Source organism: Antechinus flavipes, chromosome 6 (genome assembly GCF_016432865.1).
Source record: "Antechinus flavipes isolate AdamAnt ecotype Samford, QLD, Australia chromosome 6, AdamAnt_v2, whole genome shotgun sequence".
Classification (NCBI taxonomy): domain Eukaryota; kingdom Metazoa; phylum Chordata; class Mammalia; order Dasyuromorphia; family Dasyuridae; genus Antechinus; species Antechinus flavipes.
In genome coordinates, this window is record NC_067403.1 from 110,943,371 (window position 1) to 110,962,587 (window position 19,217).

General features: G+C 32.6%; 1 protein-coding gene across 1 annotated transcript in view; it reads right to left on the reverse strand.

Annotated features, from left to right (window-relative positions):
- The window catches only part of VEGFC (vascular endothelial growth factor C), a 156,439-nt gene that overhangs the window by 37,584 nt on the left and 99,638 nt on the right, over positions 1 to 19,217 (reverse strand). The window contains exons 2-3 of the mRNA XM_051966965.1: positions 12,846 to 13,056; positions 10,817 to 11,007 (exon numbers count right to left, since the gene is read on the reverse strand). Of these exons, the coding sequence (XP_051822925.1) occupies positions 10,817 to 11,007; positions 12,846 to 13,056 (402 nt within the window). The remainder of the gene's footprint in view (positions 1 to 10,816; positions 11,008 to 12,845; positions 13,057 to 19,217) is intronic.

The following is a 19,217-nucleotide window of genomic DNA, read 5'->3' on the forward strand; positions in this document are numbered from 1 at the left end:
TAAGAATTTAACCTTCAGTGGTGAGATTAGAGTTAGTTAAACAAATGTTAACTAAATTATGATAAATAACATTGTTCCACATGACCAGTTTGAACTTTTGAAATGAACTTCTCAGTTACTAATGTAGCAACTTAGTCAAACAAGCAATCATCAATTGGTTAGCAGCTTATCACTTGCACCATTGATGGTATATGTACACATTTCTCTCACAAAGATGTAGGTGACAAATCCAAGACTCTTGGTTGATTTAAACATTAATAATTCAGGAATGGTCTTCAAAGTACAGTATCTAAGTGGAAGATAATGATCAGCTCCTCTCTATTGGCATTGAGTTAAGACCATAATGAAATGAACTTAAACTAAAGCATAAGGAATTTAGAGTGGACTTAAAGAAGAATTAGCTGAAGAAGTTGATAAACATGGAAATACTTTATTGAAGGCAATAGTGAAATATCTTGATTTGGAGTTTTGTCCAATAGAGACAGCAAAACTTTGTCTTAAAGTTACCTGGGAATCTTGTTTTAGATCTCTCTAACTTGCTTATAGAATGGCAAGAGTTTGATAGAGTATCCAATATTGTATGCCAGTATGTTATATTTGTAGCTCATAATATTCCTCTTCTATTTTTAGTGGAAAAGCCCTGATGGAATTAATTTTAAACTCTTTGGAGAAAGATGCTTTTCTTCAGAGATTATCCCTGATAATGTGAGTGTTTTAAATAGAGTTTCTAAGAAATTACACCCTTAAGGTTCACTGATCAATTTTTTATCTCCCTTCGAAAAATGTTGATCCTGAAAGATCTACAAATCTTTCAAAATAAAGTATGTCTTGGCAAAATTACAACTCTGCTGCTGGGTATAAATTAACTATGAAACTTGGTTTCCTTTTTTTAAAAGCAGGATTTATGAAAATTTTGAGTACTTGGTCTAATAAAAAAGATATGAAAGAAATGGAACAGAGAAATCTCAAATAAAGACATAATTTATTCTTTAAGGGAAAAAATACTGTAATTTTTAAGGAAATGAATGATGCTGATATTTTTAAAGGTAGTCTACAGTATATGAATGAGTTATATTTCAAATGTATGCTTACAAATCAGAAATTTGATATTCAGAACACATATTATTCAAGGAAAGAATGTTGTAAATACTATTAAGTTTCTAGGCAACATCGAAAAAACATATTTAATCAATCAGATTTCATTTATTAAGTGTCTACTGAATGCCATGTATCATGTTAACCTACAACACAGGGTATCACAAAAGTCACAGTACTGTTCTATAATATTTGGAACATTTTTAATGGCCACTATTCTTCCATTAAAGTCTTCCTTTGATACCTCATCATGGTGGATAGATGAGCCTGGGTTCTTGAAGATTTGCCTATGGAGTATGAGCTATGGAAGTTCCTATTAAAACACTATGACAAAAAATATGAGTTTGGTAATTAGCCATATGCAATTTATACAAGGATCAACCTAGCAAAATTTTTGAAAGGCTCATTATAGAGCAATTATAAAGTAGTTGACATTTTGGATATAGTTACTCCCAAATATTAATCAATAAACATCTATTAAGTACCTATTATGTTCCAAGTTCTGTGCTAAAGTTAGGGATTTTAAAAAAAATGGGGAAGACAATATGCAAATATATATACATCTACAAATATATACATGTATACATAAATAAGTTATAAGATAAATGGGAAATAATTAAGGGACAGAAAGCTCTAGAATTAAGAGGAGTTAGGAAAAGTTTCCTGTAAAAGATGAAATTTTATAGAAGAGATAAAGAAGGAGTGCATTCCTGGCATGGAGGTCAGTCACAAAAAATGCCAGGAGCTGTGAAATACAGTATCATGTTTGTGGAACAGCCAGGAAGCAAGTGATCTGGATTGAAGTGTACATGGCATAAGAAGATTGGAAAGGTTCAAGGGATTAGATTATAGGGAACACTGAATGATAAAGAATTTCTTACTAGATCCTGGAAGCTATTGGAGTTTACTGAATAGGCAGAACAACACGGTTACTTTAGTAGTAGAATAGAGTATATATTAAAGTAGAGAGGGATTAGGCAAGCAGACTTATTAGCGGGCTATTGCAGTATTTTAGGACCTGCATCAGAGTTGGGATAATGACAGAAGATAGAAGAGATCATATTCAAGAGATGTTGGAAAGGTGAAATCAACAGGCTTTGGCAACTGGTTGGATATGGTGTGGTGGGGAGAGAGTGAGGGAGGGGGCTGTAAGAAAAAGTAAGGAGTTCAGGATGACCCCTAGATTGCAAGCCTGAGGAACTTTGAGGATGGTTTTGCTCTCTACAATAAAAGAGAAGATAGGAGTTGGGGTGGGGAGAGTTTAGAGAGAAAGGTAATTAGTTCTATTTTTGATCATATTGAATTTAAGGATGTCTACTATACATTCATCCTGAAATATCTGAAAAGCATTTGAAAATATGAAATTACAGGTCAGCAGATAGGTTACGGAAAGATATATAAATGTGTGAGAATATAGTATAGATGGTAATTGAATCCAAGGAAACTAAGATGCAATTAATGTAAAAGGAGAAGAGAAGAGGGACCAAGAACTGAATGCTGTGGGGCTCCCAAGGTTAGAGAGCATAATCTGAATAAGATCCCAAATAAGGACACTAAGGAGTTGTATATAAATTGGAAGAGAACTAGGAGAGAATGGTATCCTGAAAGCCTAAAGAGGAGAGTATCAAGAACAGAAAATTGATCAAATTCCAAAGGCTTCAAAGAAGTCAAGGAGAAGAAGAACTGAGAAAAGGCTATTAGATTTGGCAATTAAGAGATCAGACTCGTAAGTGGGATTCTAAGGCATTAAGAAGAGACTGAGAAAAGTTTAACTTTGCCAGAAGAAACATATTTTGTTACTTACTAAGTATGGAAGGATCAAATAAGAGTTTTTTTTTTAATAGTAGAAACAAATGTTTGTAGGCAGTATGGAATAAGCCAGTAGAAAAGAAGAGATCAAAACGATAAAGTAAGAATAACATAGGCCCATCTGTTGGGAGAGATAGGAAGCAATGGGATTGAGTAGGTAGAGAGCAGGTAAGAGTAAGACTACCCTATTATGTGAGATGGGGTGAAGGAGGAGATGATGGCAGAAGGGAATATGAATGATTTAAGATGAAGAGTGGAGAAAGGAGAAATTTATAGCAAATAGCCTCAACTTTTCATGAGGTGATGTCTTTGACCTGCATGTGAATCGTATTTAAGTAAGGCAGAGTTGCACAAAGTTATCAGTCTCATTCTCTTCCAGACTCATCAAAGGCCTGGAATGCAATGGATGACCTTGGCTTTTTTGATGTCTTACATCAGGCTCCTTAGAGCCTGCTTCATAGCCTTTGGAATAAATTGTTCTCATCTACCCATTCAATTGGGGAAAATAGTCATATGTTTGGGATAGACATTCCACTAACACACCATGGGATTTGAAGCCTGTTGGTGACCATCATCTTTGTTTAGTCTCAAGGTGGTTTTGCTGTGGTGTGCCCACTGCACACATTATTGCTTCTTGGAGCCACAGATAAAATTTGGGTGGCAAGTGGACATGAAAGAAGAATGACAAGCCTTTCAAAAGGCTCCACAAGCCCTCACACCAGAGATGGGAGGGGGAGAATTTGAAAATAACTACAGAGAACAAGGACTAATCCAACTCCCCACATAGATCAATCAGCTGAAGGGAATGATACTGAATGGTAGCAGATCATGTTCTATAAAGATGATCACATTATATGTTCAGGCAGTAAGAGCTGGGCTGGGTAGGGTATTAGTATTAGATCTAGAAGCTATGAGGAAGAAAGGTTCTGGCAACTTTAGAGGGGGTGTATGTGTAGAAACTTGGGTATATAGATAAGTATAATATAGGAAAAAGTGGTGCTAAGCACCTTTGCAGGCAAAGGCTCTAGGGATATTTATTGAAGAAGAGAATATTTTTAATTGTGCTACTTCTGAGAACACCTCCCAGATTGTGATTGCAAACATCTCCACAGTCTTTGAACTGAGCCTTCAAGTAAAATCAGACTTCTGAAAGGTTGAGAACATGCATGTTTGCTTCCCAGGTTGGAAATAATGCAAGAAGATTGGAGACCACAAGTTAAGTTTGGAGAACTATTAGTAATCAAATTTTGATATGACATCGGCCTTTTGAGGCTAGTTATAACTGAAATAATCAAGTATGTGAAAGGAAATAATGAGAAATAAAACTAGAATGAGACAAATTGGAATTAGATCACACAGAGCCTTAATTACTTGGCTAATGAGTTTTATCTTGGAATCACATGATATTTTTGAAGATATAGTGATATGTCTTTCCTGATCTGTGCTTGTTGTCAGCTATGGGAAATATAAACTTGAGAAAGAAGAGACTGGATTCAGGGAGGTTAACTTAACTATAATAGTTCACATAAGTAGTAATTTAGACAGTAACATGAAAATTCAATTGGTGAAATTTCAGGGCTATAGGAACACAGCTCTAGAGTTGAAAAGAACCGTAAAAGACATCTAACACAACCTCTTAATTTTATTGATAAAAATACCTTGAAGACTTGGTAAAGTTAAGTGATTTGTCCAGTAGGACTTGGTAAGTAATTTGACATGATGGGGCTATGGGATGAAGAAGAGGAAAAAGTACTCAGAGTTGCAAAGTTGAATGAGTACAAGGAGGAAAGTGCCCTATGAAAGACTGGGTAAGTAGCAGGTTTGGTGGAGATTGTAATTTTAATTTTGGACATGTTGGATATGAACTTCTGGTGCAACATCCAGAAGGGTGGATATATAGCACTTAAGAGTATCTGTATATAGGTAATAACTAAATCTATGGAAATGGATAAGGATGTTAAAATAATTATCTTATTGATAATAATAGCAAGCATTTTTATAGTACTTGGTAGTTTGCAAAGTGCTTTCTATATGTTATAGCATTTGATTCTTATTTCAATCTATGGAGGTATTTGCTATTTTTATCTTTGCTTTACAAAGGCAACTGAGGCTGTTAAGTGACTTGTCTAGGGTCACTTATAGTATCTATGGTGGAATTTGAATTCAAGTCTTTCTTACTCTACATTCAATATTATCTCCCTTATTAGCTAATAACCTAGTATAAAAAGAGAAAAGAGTTCAGGAGTGAGTCTTAGGTGGCAACCAGTCTAAGGTGACAGAAAATTTAAGACAAACCATCACTGAATATATTATTATTTGGACAGTTCAATGTACAATACCACCTGCACTTGACTTTGCTCTGTAGTCAGAGATTCAATAATGTTGTTGGACAGTTTTAAAAAAACTTCTCTATGCCTATCATTTTCCAAGCTTGACCCAAGCCTTAGGTGGCAAGGTGGCCATTTGAAAACAGATTGTGTGTATTTGATTGTGTGAATTAACTATACTATTGATTTCAGGAGTGATAATTCACATTTATATACTAAAATTTCCCAGCTTAAATTCCATCCAAAGCAAGGGCTTTTTAACACTTTTCCATGTTATGTCCCTTTTTGGCAGCCTGGTGAAATCTCTGGACTCTTCCTCAGAATAATGTTTTTAAATGAATGATATAAAATATTATATTATAAAATTATGGAGGAAAGCAGTTTTATTGGAGTGCAGTTTTTAAAACAGTAATTAAGAAAACCAGGTTCAAGAATCGAGGTTAATAAAAATCTAACTAAAAGCTTATGTTTCCATTTTGCTTACAAAGAAACATAATATTTCATAAAGAGAATGGAATTGGGGGCTTTATTAACATCAGTTAACATGGAAATTGAGTATTTTACTTACTTTCAGAGTTGAAAGACAATTAAAAGGGGTACACTTAAAATGTGCAACCATAAATCATTAAAATACTTATTGTTAGATGACAAGGTCAGCTTTTCTCATGATAGCAAAGAATAGTTAAGTGTAGACCAGAAAAACGTTTTTGCACATCTTCGATGAGCTTTGTAAATCACTCCTGGTAGCATCCCCAACCCCCATGACTGAAAAATTGCCTGTTTGCTGTTACTTACTGAAGGCTTAGAGCCTTCATTAAACACATATGACTTGCCTTATTATGAAATAAATATCAATATGCCATGGAAAGTGGCATTTTCTTGGCATTAAAAATAAAAGCAATATTTAAAATGTCTTTTGTATATCCTTTGAAAAATATGTCTTAACTATCTCCTTACCTTGCATGCCTCTATTTTCATTTTTGTTTAAACTAATAATGTTCACTAACCAGATGAGAAGGAAATATAAAATTTTTAAGGAGATGATTTTTAAAAATTGTAAGAAAAGTGATTACACATTTGTCAGGGTCATGCAAAGTACTTTCCTCTCAAGAATCCCATGTAATAGCCAAGTAATTTGTCCATTACCTATCAACTAAGAAGTGTCCAAAACAAAATTCAAACCCATGTTTCCTGATGCCAAGTTCAGCATTTTTTCCTATTAGCCACTATGGCTTTAGCACCCAAGCCAAGACTTTTAGACCGGCAGGCTTCTGACTTGTTGAACCTCAGCTCCAATCCCCTTCCAAAGGATTTGTCACAAACAGTCATTTGTTTGTATAATGGCTAAGTACACAAAGGATCTTCAATGTGAGAATGCAAAGTAGTAGGATAACTACAAAGATAAATAAAGTGATTCAGCTTTGGAAATACTAAGTATTAACAATATGCAGGTCATTTGTCTTTATGCAAATAATTTAACTGTGGTATAGTAACACAGAAGCAAAAATAGGTCTTGAGAAGAAAAGTTTCTCATCTTTATGCTAAAGGTGTGGAGAGATACAGAAGCTTAAAAAATTCTAATTACCGAAGGTATTAAGACATATTAGAGAAATTGGCTAAAGCCACCTAAAAGATTAAATTTTGCCTTATTTGGTAAAAAGTATTCTTAAATCCTTTAATATTTTCTCCAGTTTTTTCCCTTGGCCCCTTTTCAATATATGCCATTCATTAAATCAATGCAAATTAACAATTTTCCTGTAATTTATAATTCTGCAATTACCTTATTCACTGGAAAGTTAAATGATTTGTTTAGGGTCATAAAGTTAGTATGTATCAAAGCACTTGAAGCTAAGTCTCCTAAGTCCTAGATATACCCTTTACTATATTTAAAAATGTATATGATTGAATCTGTAAAAAAAAAGGAATAAAAATTTCTGAAGATCAGTTTGACGTACTTTTAATACAGCATTATATCAAGAAATGATATTACATATTGTCCCAAATTAGAATCATGACATCTTAAAATTTTATTTTCATGGATATTCCCTTTAAGTGAAACAAAATGATACTTAAAATGAAACTGATTAAAAAAAAACTGGACTATGGGTAGAGGAGCAACTAGGTAGTAGCATGGATAGATGGTGGTTTGAAATCAGGAAAATTCATCTTCATGAGGTCATTTCTGACCTTAGTAACTTAAACCTGTTTAGTTTAATTCCTCATCTGTAAAATGAGCTAGACAAGGAAGTGGCAAACCAATGCTGTATCTTTGCCAAGAAAACCCCAAATGAGGTCATAAAAGTCAGATATCACTGAAACAAATGAACAACACAGATGACAGAAACCCTTTGGGGAAAAATAATCTCCAGAATCATACTTTTATGATATTATAAACAAAAGTATCTATCTTTTAATTTCCCAAAGACCCGGATCATCTATTTGACTTTAGGATTATAGGATCATAGATTTAAAGGTTGAAAAAAAGGTCTTTGTGATTATCCAATCCACCCCTTACATTATACAAATGAGAGAGAGGAAGAGAAAGAAAAAAATGACTTAGGATAACAGAGCTGGAGAGTTTCAGAAGTAAGATTTGAACATAGGACTTCTGGAAATGAAGCTTAGCAGACCATTTACTTCAACAATTTCATTTATAAAAAAGCCAGAAAAATTTCATACATAGAGCAGAAAAGAAATGAAATCTAATTCTTGTATGTGTAACTTAATATTAATGCAACACAGCAACATTTTTGTAATAATGATAAATTTGGTAAAGAGATCATTCTTTTTGAAGAATATTTGAGCAACATAATCATTTTCTATTTAATAGTGCAATGAATCAGTGACTTAGAAAATAGAGATTCCAAATACTTAATTGATAATACAGTCCACACTTACCAATGCAGGAATTTTAATATTTATAAAAGGATTTTGGAAAGAATGTTTATGCTTCAGTAGTAAGATGCACAAGCTGTACCAAGTAAAATCTTGTTAAGCTAATATCAACTTATTCAAAATAGCACAATTTCAAGCAACAATTCCTTAGTTGATTGGCTAGCTATTATTTTAATGAAATGCCTTATAACAACAAAAATTTAAAATCCTATTCTTTCCTGGTCTCTTGCATTTAAAATTTGTACAATTTTTTTTTACTGTACTTTCCAATGTTTATATATCAAAGTTTGTTAACTAGTGAAAAGCCTTCCAATTTGATTATAACTCCAACTGTTAACAAATACCAACCATATAATTCTATGGATAATCTCTTCATAGTTTTATGAGAGTTAAATCAATTTCTTTTCTTTATATGTGACATGAATATGGTTATATCATTTTTGCTATATCAAGTGGTATAATCGATAGAGTGCCTGGGTTGGAATCAGGAAGGGTTATCTTCCTGAGTTCAAATCTGTCCTCAGATCTCTTACTAAATGTGTGACTCTGGGCAAGTCACTTAACTCTGTTTGCATTAGTTCCTCATCTGTAAAATGAGCTAGAGATGGAAATAGCAAAACACTCCAGTATCTATCTTTACTAAGAAAACCGCAATTGAGATCACAAAGAATAAGACATAATTGAAAGTAACTTAGCAACAACAAAATCAGGAAATGTTTAAAGACTAGAATACTTGTAACTTTGTTTAAAAAGCTGTGTGTAATGGGGCAAACATAGGAAGAATATAAGGTCCAACATCACCCTATACAATTTTTCTTTTTTAGGGTTTAGACCCAGGAAATTAAATAGGAAATTCAGGTTTATAGAATTATTTTTCCTTGCAATTATTATCTGAAAAGGATGGAAAGAAATTTTAAAAAAGAAAATATGTAGATTTGTTCTTTCAAAATGGTGGTGAGCAGATAAGGCAGAAAACAAGTCAACTAGAATTTTACATTAATGGTTCTCAGCTTATTTCTTGCAAAGACATGTAGAATTCATTCAAGAAATCGTTAGTATGGTAAAAAGTTACAATACTTCTATATGGGTAACAGAATATAGGTGTGGGAAAAGAAGTAACAGAGTATGGGTTTGATTAGAGTTCAGGCTTCTCCTCTTCACACCCTCCACCCACATAGTGGCTATATACCAGCATCATACATACCACATTCAAAAAAGAATGGCTAGATTTTCAAATTACCATGTATTTTAACAAGATTCTTCTGCTGGGCTCTTGCAGGTGATTATATGAGAGAATATGACCAGATTACATTTTAGAGTTGATTTGAAATTTTTTTTTTTGCCAACTCTAGCCTTGAAAATTTGTTGGAAAAATATTTAAATACCACAAGAATTTACTTTGGCTGTATAGTGTAAAGGGCTGAAACTTTTGAGTAGATGCACTGAGGTCAGACAACCAAGCACTTAAGGCTAATTACCAATTGGACAATACTCTATAGCATATACTTGGAAAATGGCTCTTCCCACTATTCTGTGCTGGCTTGATAATTGGTGTATACAGAGAATTGTAGGAGTCCCCTGTAGGAGGGACTAGGGGATGGAGTAAGACTAGCCAGGGTCACTTCTGGATGGGAGACAAAGAAGGAAAGTCGAGGAGATTCTGCTAATTCAATCCTACTTATAAAGACCAAGAGTAAAGACCAAGGATTTTTGCTTATCTTGACTCCAGCTGATTCTAAGGTATCCAGGGTGCTAATGCAGTCATCACAATATAGAATTTGAATTAGTCCAGCCTAGATCACCATTCTCCTACATATTTTTGTCTATAAACACACACCATTTCAAACCTCCATAAACAATATGATATTCAGTTGCATAGTTATAATAAGCCAAATACACAGCTGCTTTGACAGTGAGTCTCTTCTTCCATATATGACCCATAATACATATATATACACACACACCTTGACCCCATATACATTAATTAGGAATGGGCCATTTATAAATTTAAACTTTACATGTTTTCCTGCTCACCAAAAACCTTAGAATTTAAACTTAGAGAAAGCACATATTACACAAAACACTATATATATAGTATCAGATCTACTTGTTTTAACTTTGTATCTCTAGTATCCAGGACAGAATCTTGCCGATACTAGGCACTTAGTAAATGTTGAAATGATTATGATTTTGTTGAATTCTAGTTAATTTCCATTCCATTGATCATTCTAGATGACCTTACAAAATAACTTATTATATTTCCATATGTAGAAGAACTAAATCTGTACTTAGAAATAACCAAATTATATATATATGCATACATACATGGTTTTTTTGCTATATATCTATAGATATAAACATATCTATAGATATATATGTACACATATGTACCTAAATTACAACTTTTATGCTTTTAATCTAAAAATAATTTTAATTTTATTTAATTAGCTTTGTACCAGCCATATCAAACAGTTCGTTTTCTCTTTAAGGCTTCCTTAAAAAAAAAAAAAAAGCATCATAGTTTTAGTAAGAAATACTGTTGCATTCTGATTCCCAAAGAAAATATACCATACTTTCTGAACTGATTAGATCTCTATTCAAAGCCCCTATAAATCCATAATCAGAATATTTCTACTATGACAGGTATATATTCATTAAAAGTGATCTCAAAGCATGGTAGAAATACCTACCGTCTTGCTGAGGTAACTTGTGCTGGTGTTCATACACTGCAGTCCCTCACTGTTGCAGCAACCCCCACATCTGTAGATGGATACACATGGAGGTTTAAAGAAGGTGTTTGTTGCTGCTCCAAACTCTTTCCCCACATCTATACACACCTCACGTGGCATGCACTGAGTCTTTCTCCACTCATTATCAATACCTGCCGAGTCATAGGGAAGTCCATAAGTTATAAAGAAAACATGGCAGCAGGAGGTCACTCACATTTAGAATAAAACCAACATGTTCATACTCTTAGGTGCTTTATCTGATGAAATATGGAATTTAAACAAAGAAGTGGAAGCTAGAATCCCAGTTATTGGAATAAGTAGCAGAAGAGCTCACATCTGAGGAAATTTTGAAAGGAAACCTTTTCTACAAATTTCAGCAAAACAAGGTTTTACACTTTATGAACAATTACAAAGACCAGTCCAAGGAATCTATGTTAAGTTTTTTCCCTTGCTTCAGAGATTGAGAGTTTAATATCTACTATTTACAAATTACGAAGCAACGTGATCATGTCAGTTTTCTTCAGCGTGCTCTGTCTTTATGGTTTTCAAGCAAAAACAAACATTATTGCCTTGTTCTCATTAAACCAAATGTAAATGAGGAGAGGGCGCTGGATGTTGTCCAACACCATCCTCAGAAGAGTTTTCTGGGAAATTCAAAAAGTGGCAACACTGCATCTGCATAAAGTGTAAGTATTTCTATAAATAAGATAGTATATCCTGCTCTCTTTTTAAACTAGTTATCTTTGCCTATGCATGGTATAGTGGAAAGAGTATTATACTTGCAAGCCAAGAACCTCTAAGACTTGAATTTTAATCTTGGCTCTGCTTTTTACTGGGCTTCAACTTTCTTCCCCTATATAACCCCTTTTGGCTCTAACATGCAATGATCCTAGTCCATTCACACTGAATTACTCTATGGCTCTGAAATGCAAAAGGCCCATTTATAAAACCAAATGTTTAAATGATAATCCCTGTTATGATTGATGCAGTTTTCAAACTTCTAGTCTGTTCCGTATCACTAAAACAAACACAAGAAAACAAAACAACAAACCAAAAAAGTCAAAATACAAAATACTTTATTAGAGAAAAAGATATTTTAATATGCATTGATTTTTTTGCCTCAAATTATAAATATCAATACATTCAAGTCCAACAAAACTATGAAATATGGATTATTTTATTTAACAACTAAAGAACTGCCATTAATTCAATATAGCATCATCCTCTAAAGGAAACTGAGGAGTACTGGACAAAAGATGCCTTATTTATTTTCTATGTCCATTTTCCCCATAAGGCTTACCTAGAAAATGTTATGGGATTCACAAAGATCCAAAACTGAATATTTCACTGGAAGTGGCTTCTAAGGCCATGTAGTTCAACTTCTTCATTTTAAAGATGAAGCATATGAGACTGAATGAAATTAAGAAGCTTATCTAAAGTCCCACAGATAGTAAATAAAAAAGGCAGGATTTGAGCTCAGTTCTCCTGATTCCAGATCCAATATTCTTTTGACTGTATTATTCTGAGTCTACTGAAGCCAATCATTATCTCTGAACAATCAATCATACAGAACCTTTAGGAAACCTTGCTTGAAGAAAAGATCAGATGACTTATAAGATGGAGAATACTTACATTGGTAAGAATGAGCATGCATAATAGATATACAGAGCATAATAGATATATAGATAAAAAGACATTCACTGCTCCATCCTCCAGGACCCCCCAACAAATGATGGAACTAAATCATCACGAGAAACACAAATTTATTTCCCACCCAATTTGGTTGCAATGGGATTACTACCAAATAAGATACAAATGTTTTCTTTTAAAATCAATTGCTTTCTTTTAGCACATGAAGTTCTAAAGGCTGTAGATAAAAGTTCAGATATTCATTTGGTGGGGTGGGGGACATTTGAGGAAGGATATTCTCCCCTCCCCCATTCTGATTTCATTTCCAGGACTGATTACAGATTTTCTTCTCTGAACTTACTTTTCAAGATCTCTGCATTATAATGTGCTGCAGCGAATTTGACATTCTCTTCTCTTGTGTCAGGACTGGGGTGCTCCCCATTTTGCTGCCAGCCCCCTTTCCTCAACTGACATTTAAACATTTTCCAATATTCTGGATAAAGGACTGTCATAAGTTCATCCACACTGGATACGGCCCGCAACTGTTCTTCCAGATCTTTGCTTACATGATCCTGTTAAAGAAACATGCAATATCAATTAATTTTCAGATTGTAGGATTTAGGAATCAAGATGCCAAAATGCTAAAATTGGCTAAGCAATGATTCTTTTTCTTGAAGATTGAGGTTATACTGATTTGCACATATTAGATGCTAAATGAAGATTTGAAGAATAGATGAAAAAAAGGACTTATTTTGTCTTGGCTACAGTATTCATGATAAAAACAGTAAGTTTTTAATAAATAAATTAAAAAGTTTTAAAATTAGACATGAATTTCAGTAAATTACTGCTTGGAGTTATAATTATTTAGTTAATTAAAACTTTTTGCTTATTTCTACAATAAATATTCAATAAATATTTGATGAATAAAGTACTTATTTTGTCTTGACTATGGAATTCATGCTGAAAACAACATTTCAAATTCTTAGCAATCAATTCAAAGTTTTTAAAACTAGCTATAACTTTGTAAAAGCAAACTACAATTTGGAGTTTCAATTTGATGATTAGTTTTAACTTTTTGGTTATTTCTGCTCTTTAAAAAGATGTATATTTCTACTAAAATTTCCTTCCAACTACAAATATATGATCTTAATTTCAATTTTATAGATAGTTGCTTTCAGGAGTTTGATAATTAGATGTTTGCACTTCTACTATTCTCTAGTATAAGTCAAACAAAACAGCAAACTATTATGCGACTTTCATTTTACTCAGAGGTATCATCAACAACACAAAAATCTAAATACAGATTTTGAAATAATATCAGGGAAGCAGGGGTCTTATAATTACTAAATAAATATGGGAGAACAAAATTCCATTTTAAAAATTTGATTTCTCATTATACTAATGACAGAGAATATTGAAATTTTTTGAGGAAACAGTTTTCCTATACTAGTGCTGATATTGCTTAGTTGTCAAAAATGTGTATTTTTCAAAACATAAAATAGTTCAAATAATACTTAACAGTGTTTACAAGCATTTATATGGCTATATATGTGTGTATGTACATATATTTACTAAATATAATATTTTGAAGCATAAAGAATCATAGCAACAAAACTCATAAAACTTCTAAATCTACTAAAAATTGGAAGATAAATGTAAGGAGTTTTTAAAAAATATTTCTTAATCAGAAAACTATGGGGAAGATATAAAAAACCATTTTCTATAATGTAGTATGTTCCCTAGAATTTTAGACCTAAAATGAATGAATTACTCTCTCCATAGCAGGAAAAACAGAGCAGCAGAAAATGATTTCTACTGCATGATATATACATATGTGAATATGTATATTTATGTGTCTATGTACACTGATTTTATATATATATATATACAACATACATATATTTATGTATATATGTGCAACCTGCTTTTTGTATTATAGGTATTATTCAGTTGGAAAGGAGTGGTACCTCTACACACTATAATAGCATAACATTGCTATGTACTCAATGTTCATAAAGCAAGTTTCATGTCTATGGAACATGGATAGATTGAAAAATCACTGAAACTGGTAAAGGAAATGAAAACTGAGGCAATTAAAAGACTAAATGATATTTTTGGATTTTAACTTTCCAAATTAGTTCAAGTCAGAGTAACTACATTAATTTAATTTTATGAGATCATAATTTCAGTTTCTTAAGAGCGACCATACCAAGAAGTAAATTATTTTTATATTTTAAAGTATCTGTGATCTCATGGTTGTCAATATCCAATCTTTTGATGTTCTACCAATTTTATTTTGCCAATATGAAAAGAGCTATTAAAACAACTTTGAATATTTGTTTGACTTATATCACAAACTAGTTACCATGTTTTAGCATATGGATATTTAAATTTCAATTGATAACTTAGGCAAAATTGACCTATATGGCAATGTATTGAAATTAATTAAGCAACAAACATGTATTAAGCACCTTTTATGTACAGTAAATTATGTTAGGTCCTATGTATACAAAGCAAAAAAGAAATAGTTTCTGCCCTTAGAAAGCTTACATTCTATTGATAGAAACTATATATACATATATACAAATATATACAAACATATATATATATATAAATATAGATGAATAGATGTACATATAAAACATAAATGCACTTAAATATACCTATGTATATATGCATTTATTCACACAGCATAAAACAAAGTAATTTTGTTAAGTGAAACTGATTAAAATATGTGAATTATTTCCAAATCTTATTTAATTGCTTACTTCACATAGGAAGGAAACATACTTATAGGGACACAACACTGGAAAGTGTCAAAAAGATTATCTGACAATTATAATCTGGCATTTTTTGTTACTAGACTACTGGCTGCCTCAAACTATAATATTTAAGAATATCCATTCTTTTGTCTAATATGCTATGTATTTACTAAATAATGAAATGGAATTGTAGTAAAAAAGAGGTCATTTCATCACCTGCTATAGTTTGGAATTATATGCTATTTGACATATATATATGCATATATACATGTTACTTCAAAATTTATTTCTGAAGCTTAATTTGGTCAGCAAGAACCTGGTAGAAAGTTACTGAGGATTTAATAATTCTAAAATATGTACAAAATTTCATTTTCTTAAAAAAAAAATCCAAGGAATTGGGCGATATTTGCTGTTGACATTTCTGCCCTTCATTTATTTTAGCTGTGCTTAAATTTATTATAATTTGATTATTTTAAGTTGTAATATATATCACCAGCTAAAGCATAGGCTAACAAAGGATTTGTGTAGGTGTATGTGCATGTATATATCTATATATGTTTATGTGTGTATACACACACACACACACACACAGACATATACATTCAGGTTTTTGTGGCTTATTTTGTAAAACTGGTAAGAGAAGGAGATAAGAATTTAAAGGAATAAGACCTATTGTGGAACTTCTACTGCTAAATGTTTTACAACTATTATCTCCTTTGAGCTTCATAAAAATCCTAGAAAATAGGTGCTAGCATTATCCCTATTTTACAGTTGAGGAAACTGAGACAGAAAGATGTAAGCCACTTGCCCAGTTAGTGTCTGAGAGCAGATCTGAACTCAAATCTTCTTGAATCCAGGTTAGAATTACCCAAATGCCTCCTTGGTAATACCTAATAAATGTTATTTGAGTGACGGAAGGCAAAAAAAAAATTAGATTTTAAAGGAAACGTCTATTGTGAATTTGAGATGACCTTTGTCAGTTTAAATTATTATGATTTTTTTGAGGAAAAAACAAGTGAACAATTTTGTAATAATCTTTCTTTTTCCTACTGTTCTTTGAGAGAGAAGTAAAAGGCAAAGGGGTTATTGTAACATAATGGATAGAGCCCTAGCCAACCTGTTATTCAATCAACATTTTTTTGATTGGCTAAAAATGAACATGGGTTTGGAGGAAAGAATAAATAGTTCCAGTGAGAATAGATCTAGAGTCCACAGTCTTAAATATACCTTTAAAAAGTCAATTTCATCTATACTGCTAAGTAAGCAGTGATTGAAGGGGTCATGGGCCATCATTATTATTTCAAAATAAGGTTAGATTGTCGCTAGTATAAAATATTTGGGAATCTATCTGTCAAGGAAAAGTCAGGAACTATATGAGCAAAACTATAAAACACTTTCCACACAAATAAAGTCAGATCTAAACAATTAGAAAAATATTAAGTGCTCTTGGTCAAGTCAAAAGAATATAATAAAGATGACAATATTACTAAACTAATCTATTTATTTAGTGCTATACCAATCAAACTCTCAAGAAACTATTTTAATGACCTAGAAAAAATAACAACAAAATTCATCTGGAAGAACAAAAGGTCAAGAATTTCAAGGGAACTAATAAAAAACAAATCAAATAAAGGTGGTCTAGCTGTACCTGATCTAAAACTATATTATCAAGCAGCAGTCACCAAAACCATTTGGCATTGGCTAAGAAATACACTACTTGATCATTGGAATAGGTTAGGTTCACAGGACAAAATAGTCAATAACTATAGCAATATAGTGTTTCACAAAGGCAAATACACCAGCTTTTGGAATAAGAATTCATTATTTGACAAAAATTGCTGGGAAAATTGGAAATTTTTATGGCAGAAACTAGGCATTGACCCATACTTAACACTATACACCAAGATAAGATGAAAATGGGTTCATGATCTAGGCAAAAAGAATGAGATTATAAATAAATTAGAAGAACATAGGATCACTTACCCCTCAGACCTGTGCAGGAGGATGAAATTTGTGACCAAAGAAGAATTAGAGGTCATTATTGATCACAAAATAGAAAATGTTGATTATATTAAATTAAAAGGCTTTTGTACAAATAAAACTAATACAGACAGTATTAGAAGGGAAGCAATAAACTGGGAAAACATTTTTACAGCTAAAGGTTCTGATAAAGGCCTCACCTCCAAAATATGTAAAGAATAGACTCTAATTTACAAGAAATCAAGCCATTCTCCAATTGATAAAAGATCAAAGGATATGAACAGACAATTTTCAGATGAAGAAATTGAAACTATTTGTAGTCATATGAAAAGGTGTTCCAAATCATTATTGATCAGAGAAATGCAAATTAAGACAACCTTAAGATATCACTACACACCTATCAGATTGGCTAAGATGACAGGGAAAGATAATGTGGAATGTTGGAGAAGATGTGGGAAAACTGGGACACCATTTTAGAGAGCAATTTGGAACTATACTCAAAAAATTATCAAACTGTACATACCCTTTGATCCAGCAATGTTAATACTGGGCTTATATTCCAAAGACATGTTAAAAAAGGGAAAGGGACCCATATGTACAAAAATGTTTATGGCAGCCCTTTTTGTAGCAGCTAGACATTGGAAATTGAAGGGATGTCCATCAATTGGAGAATGGCTGAATAAATTGTAGTATATGAATGTTATGGAATATTATTGTTCTGTAAGAAATGACCAGCAGGATGAATACAGAGAGGCTTGGAGAGACATACATGAATTGATGCTAAGTGAAATGAGTAGAAACAGGAGATCATAACACATTAAGCTTAAGTGCAGAAAAGCTTAAGTGCTACTCACTTTGGAGAAAAGATAGTGTTTTTTTTTTTAAAGTATACTTCTAATAAGTCATGTTATTTTTTAATTTTCTGAAATTTCTATAGTGTTTCTTCTATTAATAAGCCCTAAAAAAACTTCACTGAAAATAAAAAAGAAACCAGGACACTTGAAAACAATGGCATAAGAAGAACAAGATGGATTTGGTGTAAATTATCCCTGTGCTTAAAGAGCCAAGATCTAAGAAAGTTTAATAAGAAAGCACTGGTTCCAAGAAGAGGGGCTAAGTGTCCCAGGAACCTAACTTCAAGGCATTAAAACATAAGGCTCATGGCCAAATCATGCAAGTATATCAAATCTCTCTCTTTCAGCCATGGAGGTGGGCCTAGACAGCTATACTTGACAAAACAATTCCGAATCATTCCATAGCAGCCCTTTGCCACTTCTGCCTTACTGGCGTCATTAATGGTCCTCAACTTATCAATGAAGCAGAATTAGGCACTGAGCTAAGAATAAGAAGCCAGAGTCAATGGTACATCCAGCTGACTGCCAAGATTTATGTGAACTGCCCCTTGTCTCTAAGAGTATCGCTCACTGGCTACTCTCAGGAATCTTTAGAAATTCATGGGAGGAAAAGTACACACATGGATCATGTTAAAGTAATTTGCCACACCTAAACCTTTTCAGATATTAAGGATCAGAAAAAAAGGAATTGATAACAGACAGTGAAGTTCACAGCGGCAGCTATTCACCTAAGGCCTGACTCCATAACTATATTCTCATGCTGTGGCTACAGAAGGTCAACTGGGTATCTAGCAAACCTGCATTTTTAAAAGGATGATCTAATATGAAAAAAAAATGCAGTTTTTTTTTCCTCTGAGAAAAGATACTTACATAATCCTAAGGCTGAATGGAATTTCTCAAATGTTAAAAAGAGAACAAAATACTAGATGTCACATTCTCTTTTACAGGGTTAAAACACAGATCCTCGCTGTTTTCTACTAGAGTTTACTGTTAAAAATAACCAGTGCAAAAACATAGATTTTCCACACTTGGGTGGGGTGGAAGATATCTTTTTATTAAATCCAAGAGAACAAATGACTTTTGCTAAAAATAAGTTTTTAAAAGGGGAAAGAGGAAAGGGGGGGTTCTTTTTTTAAA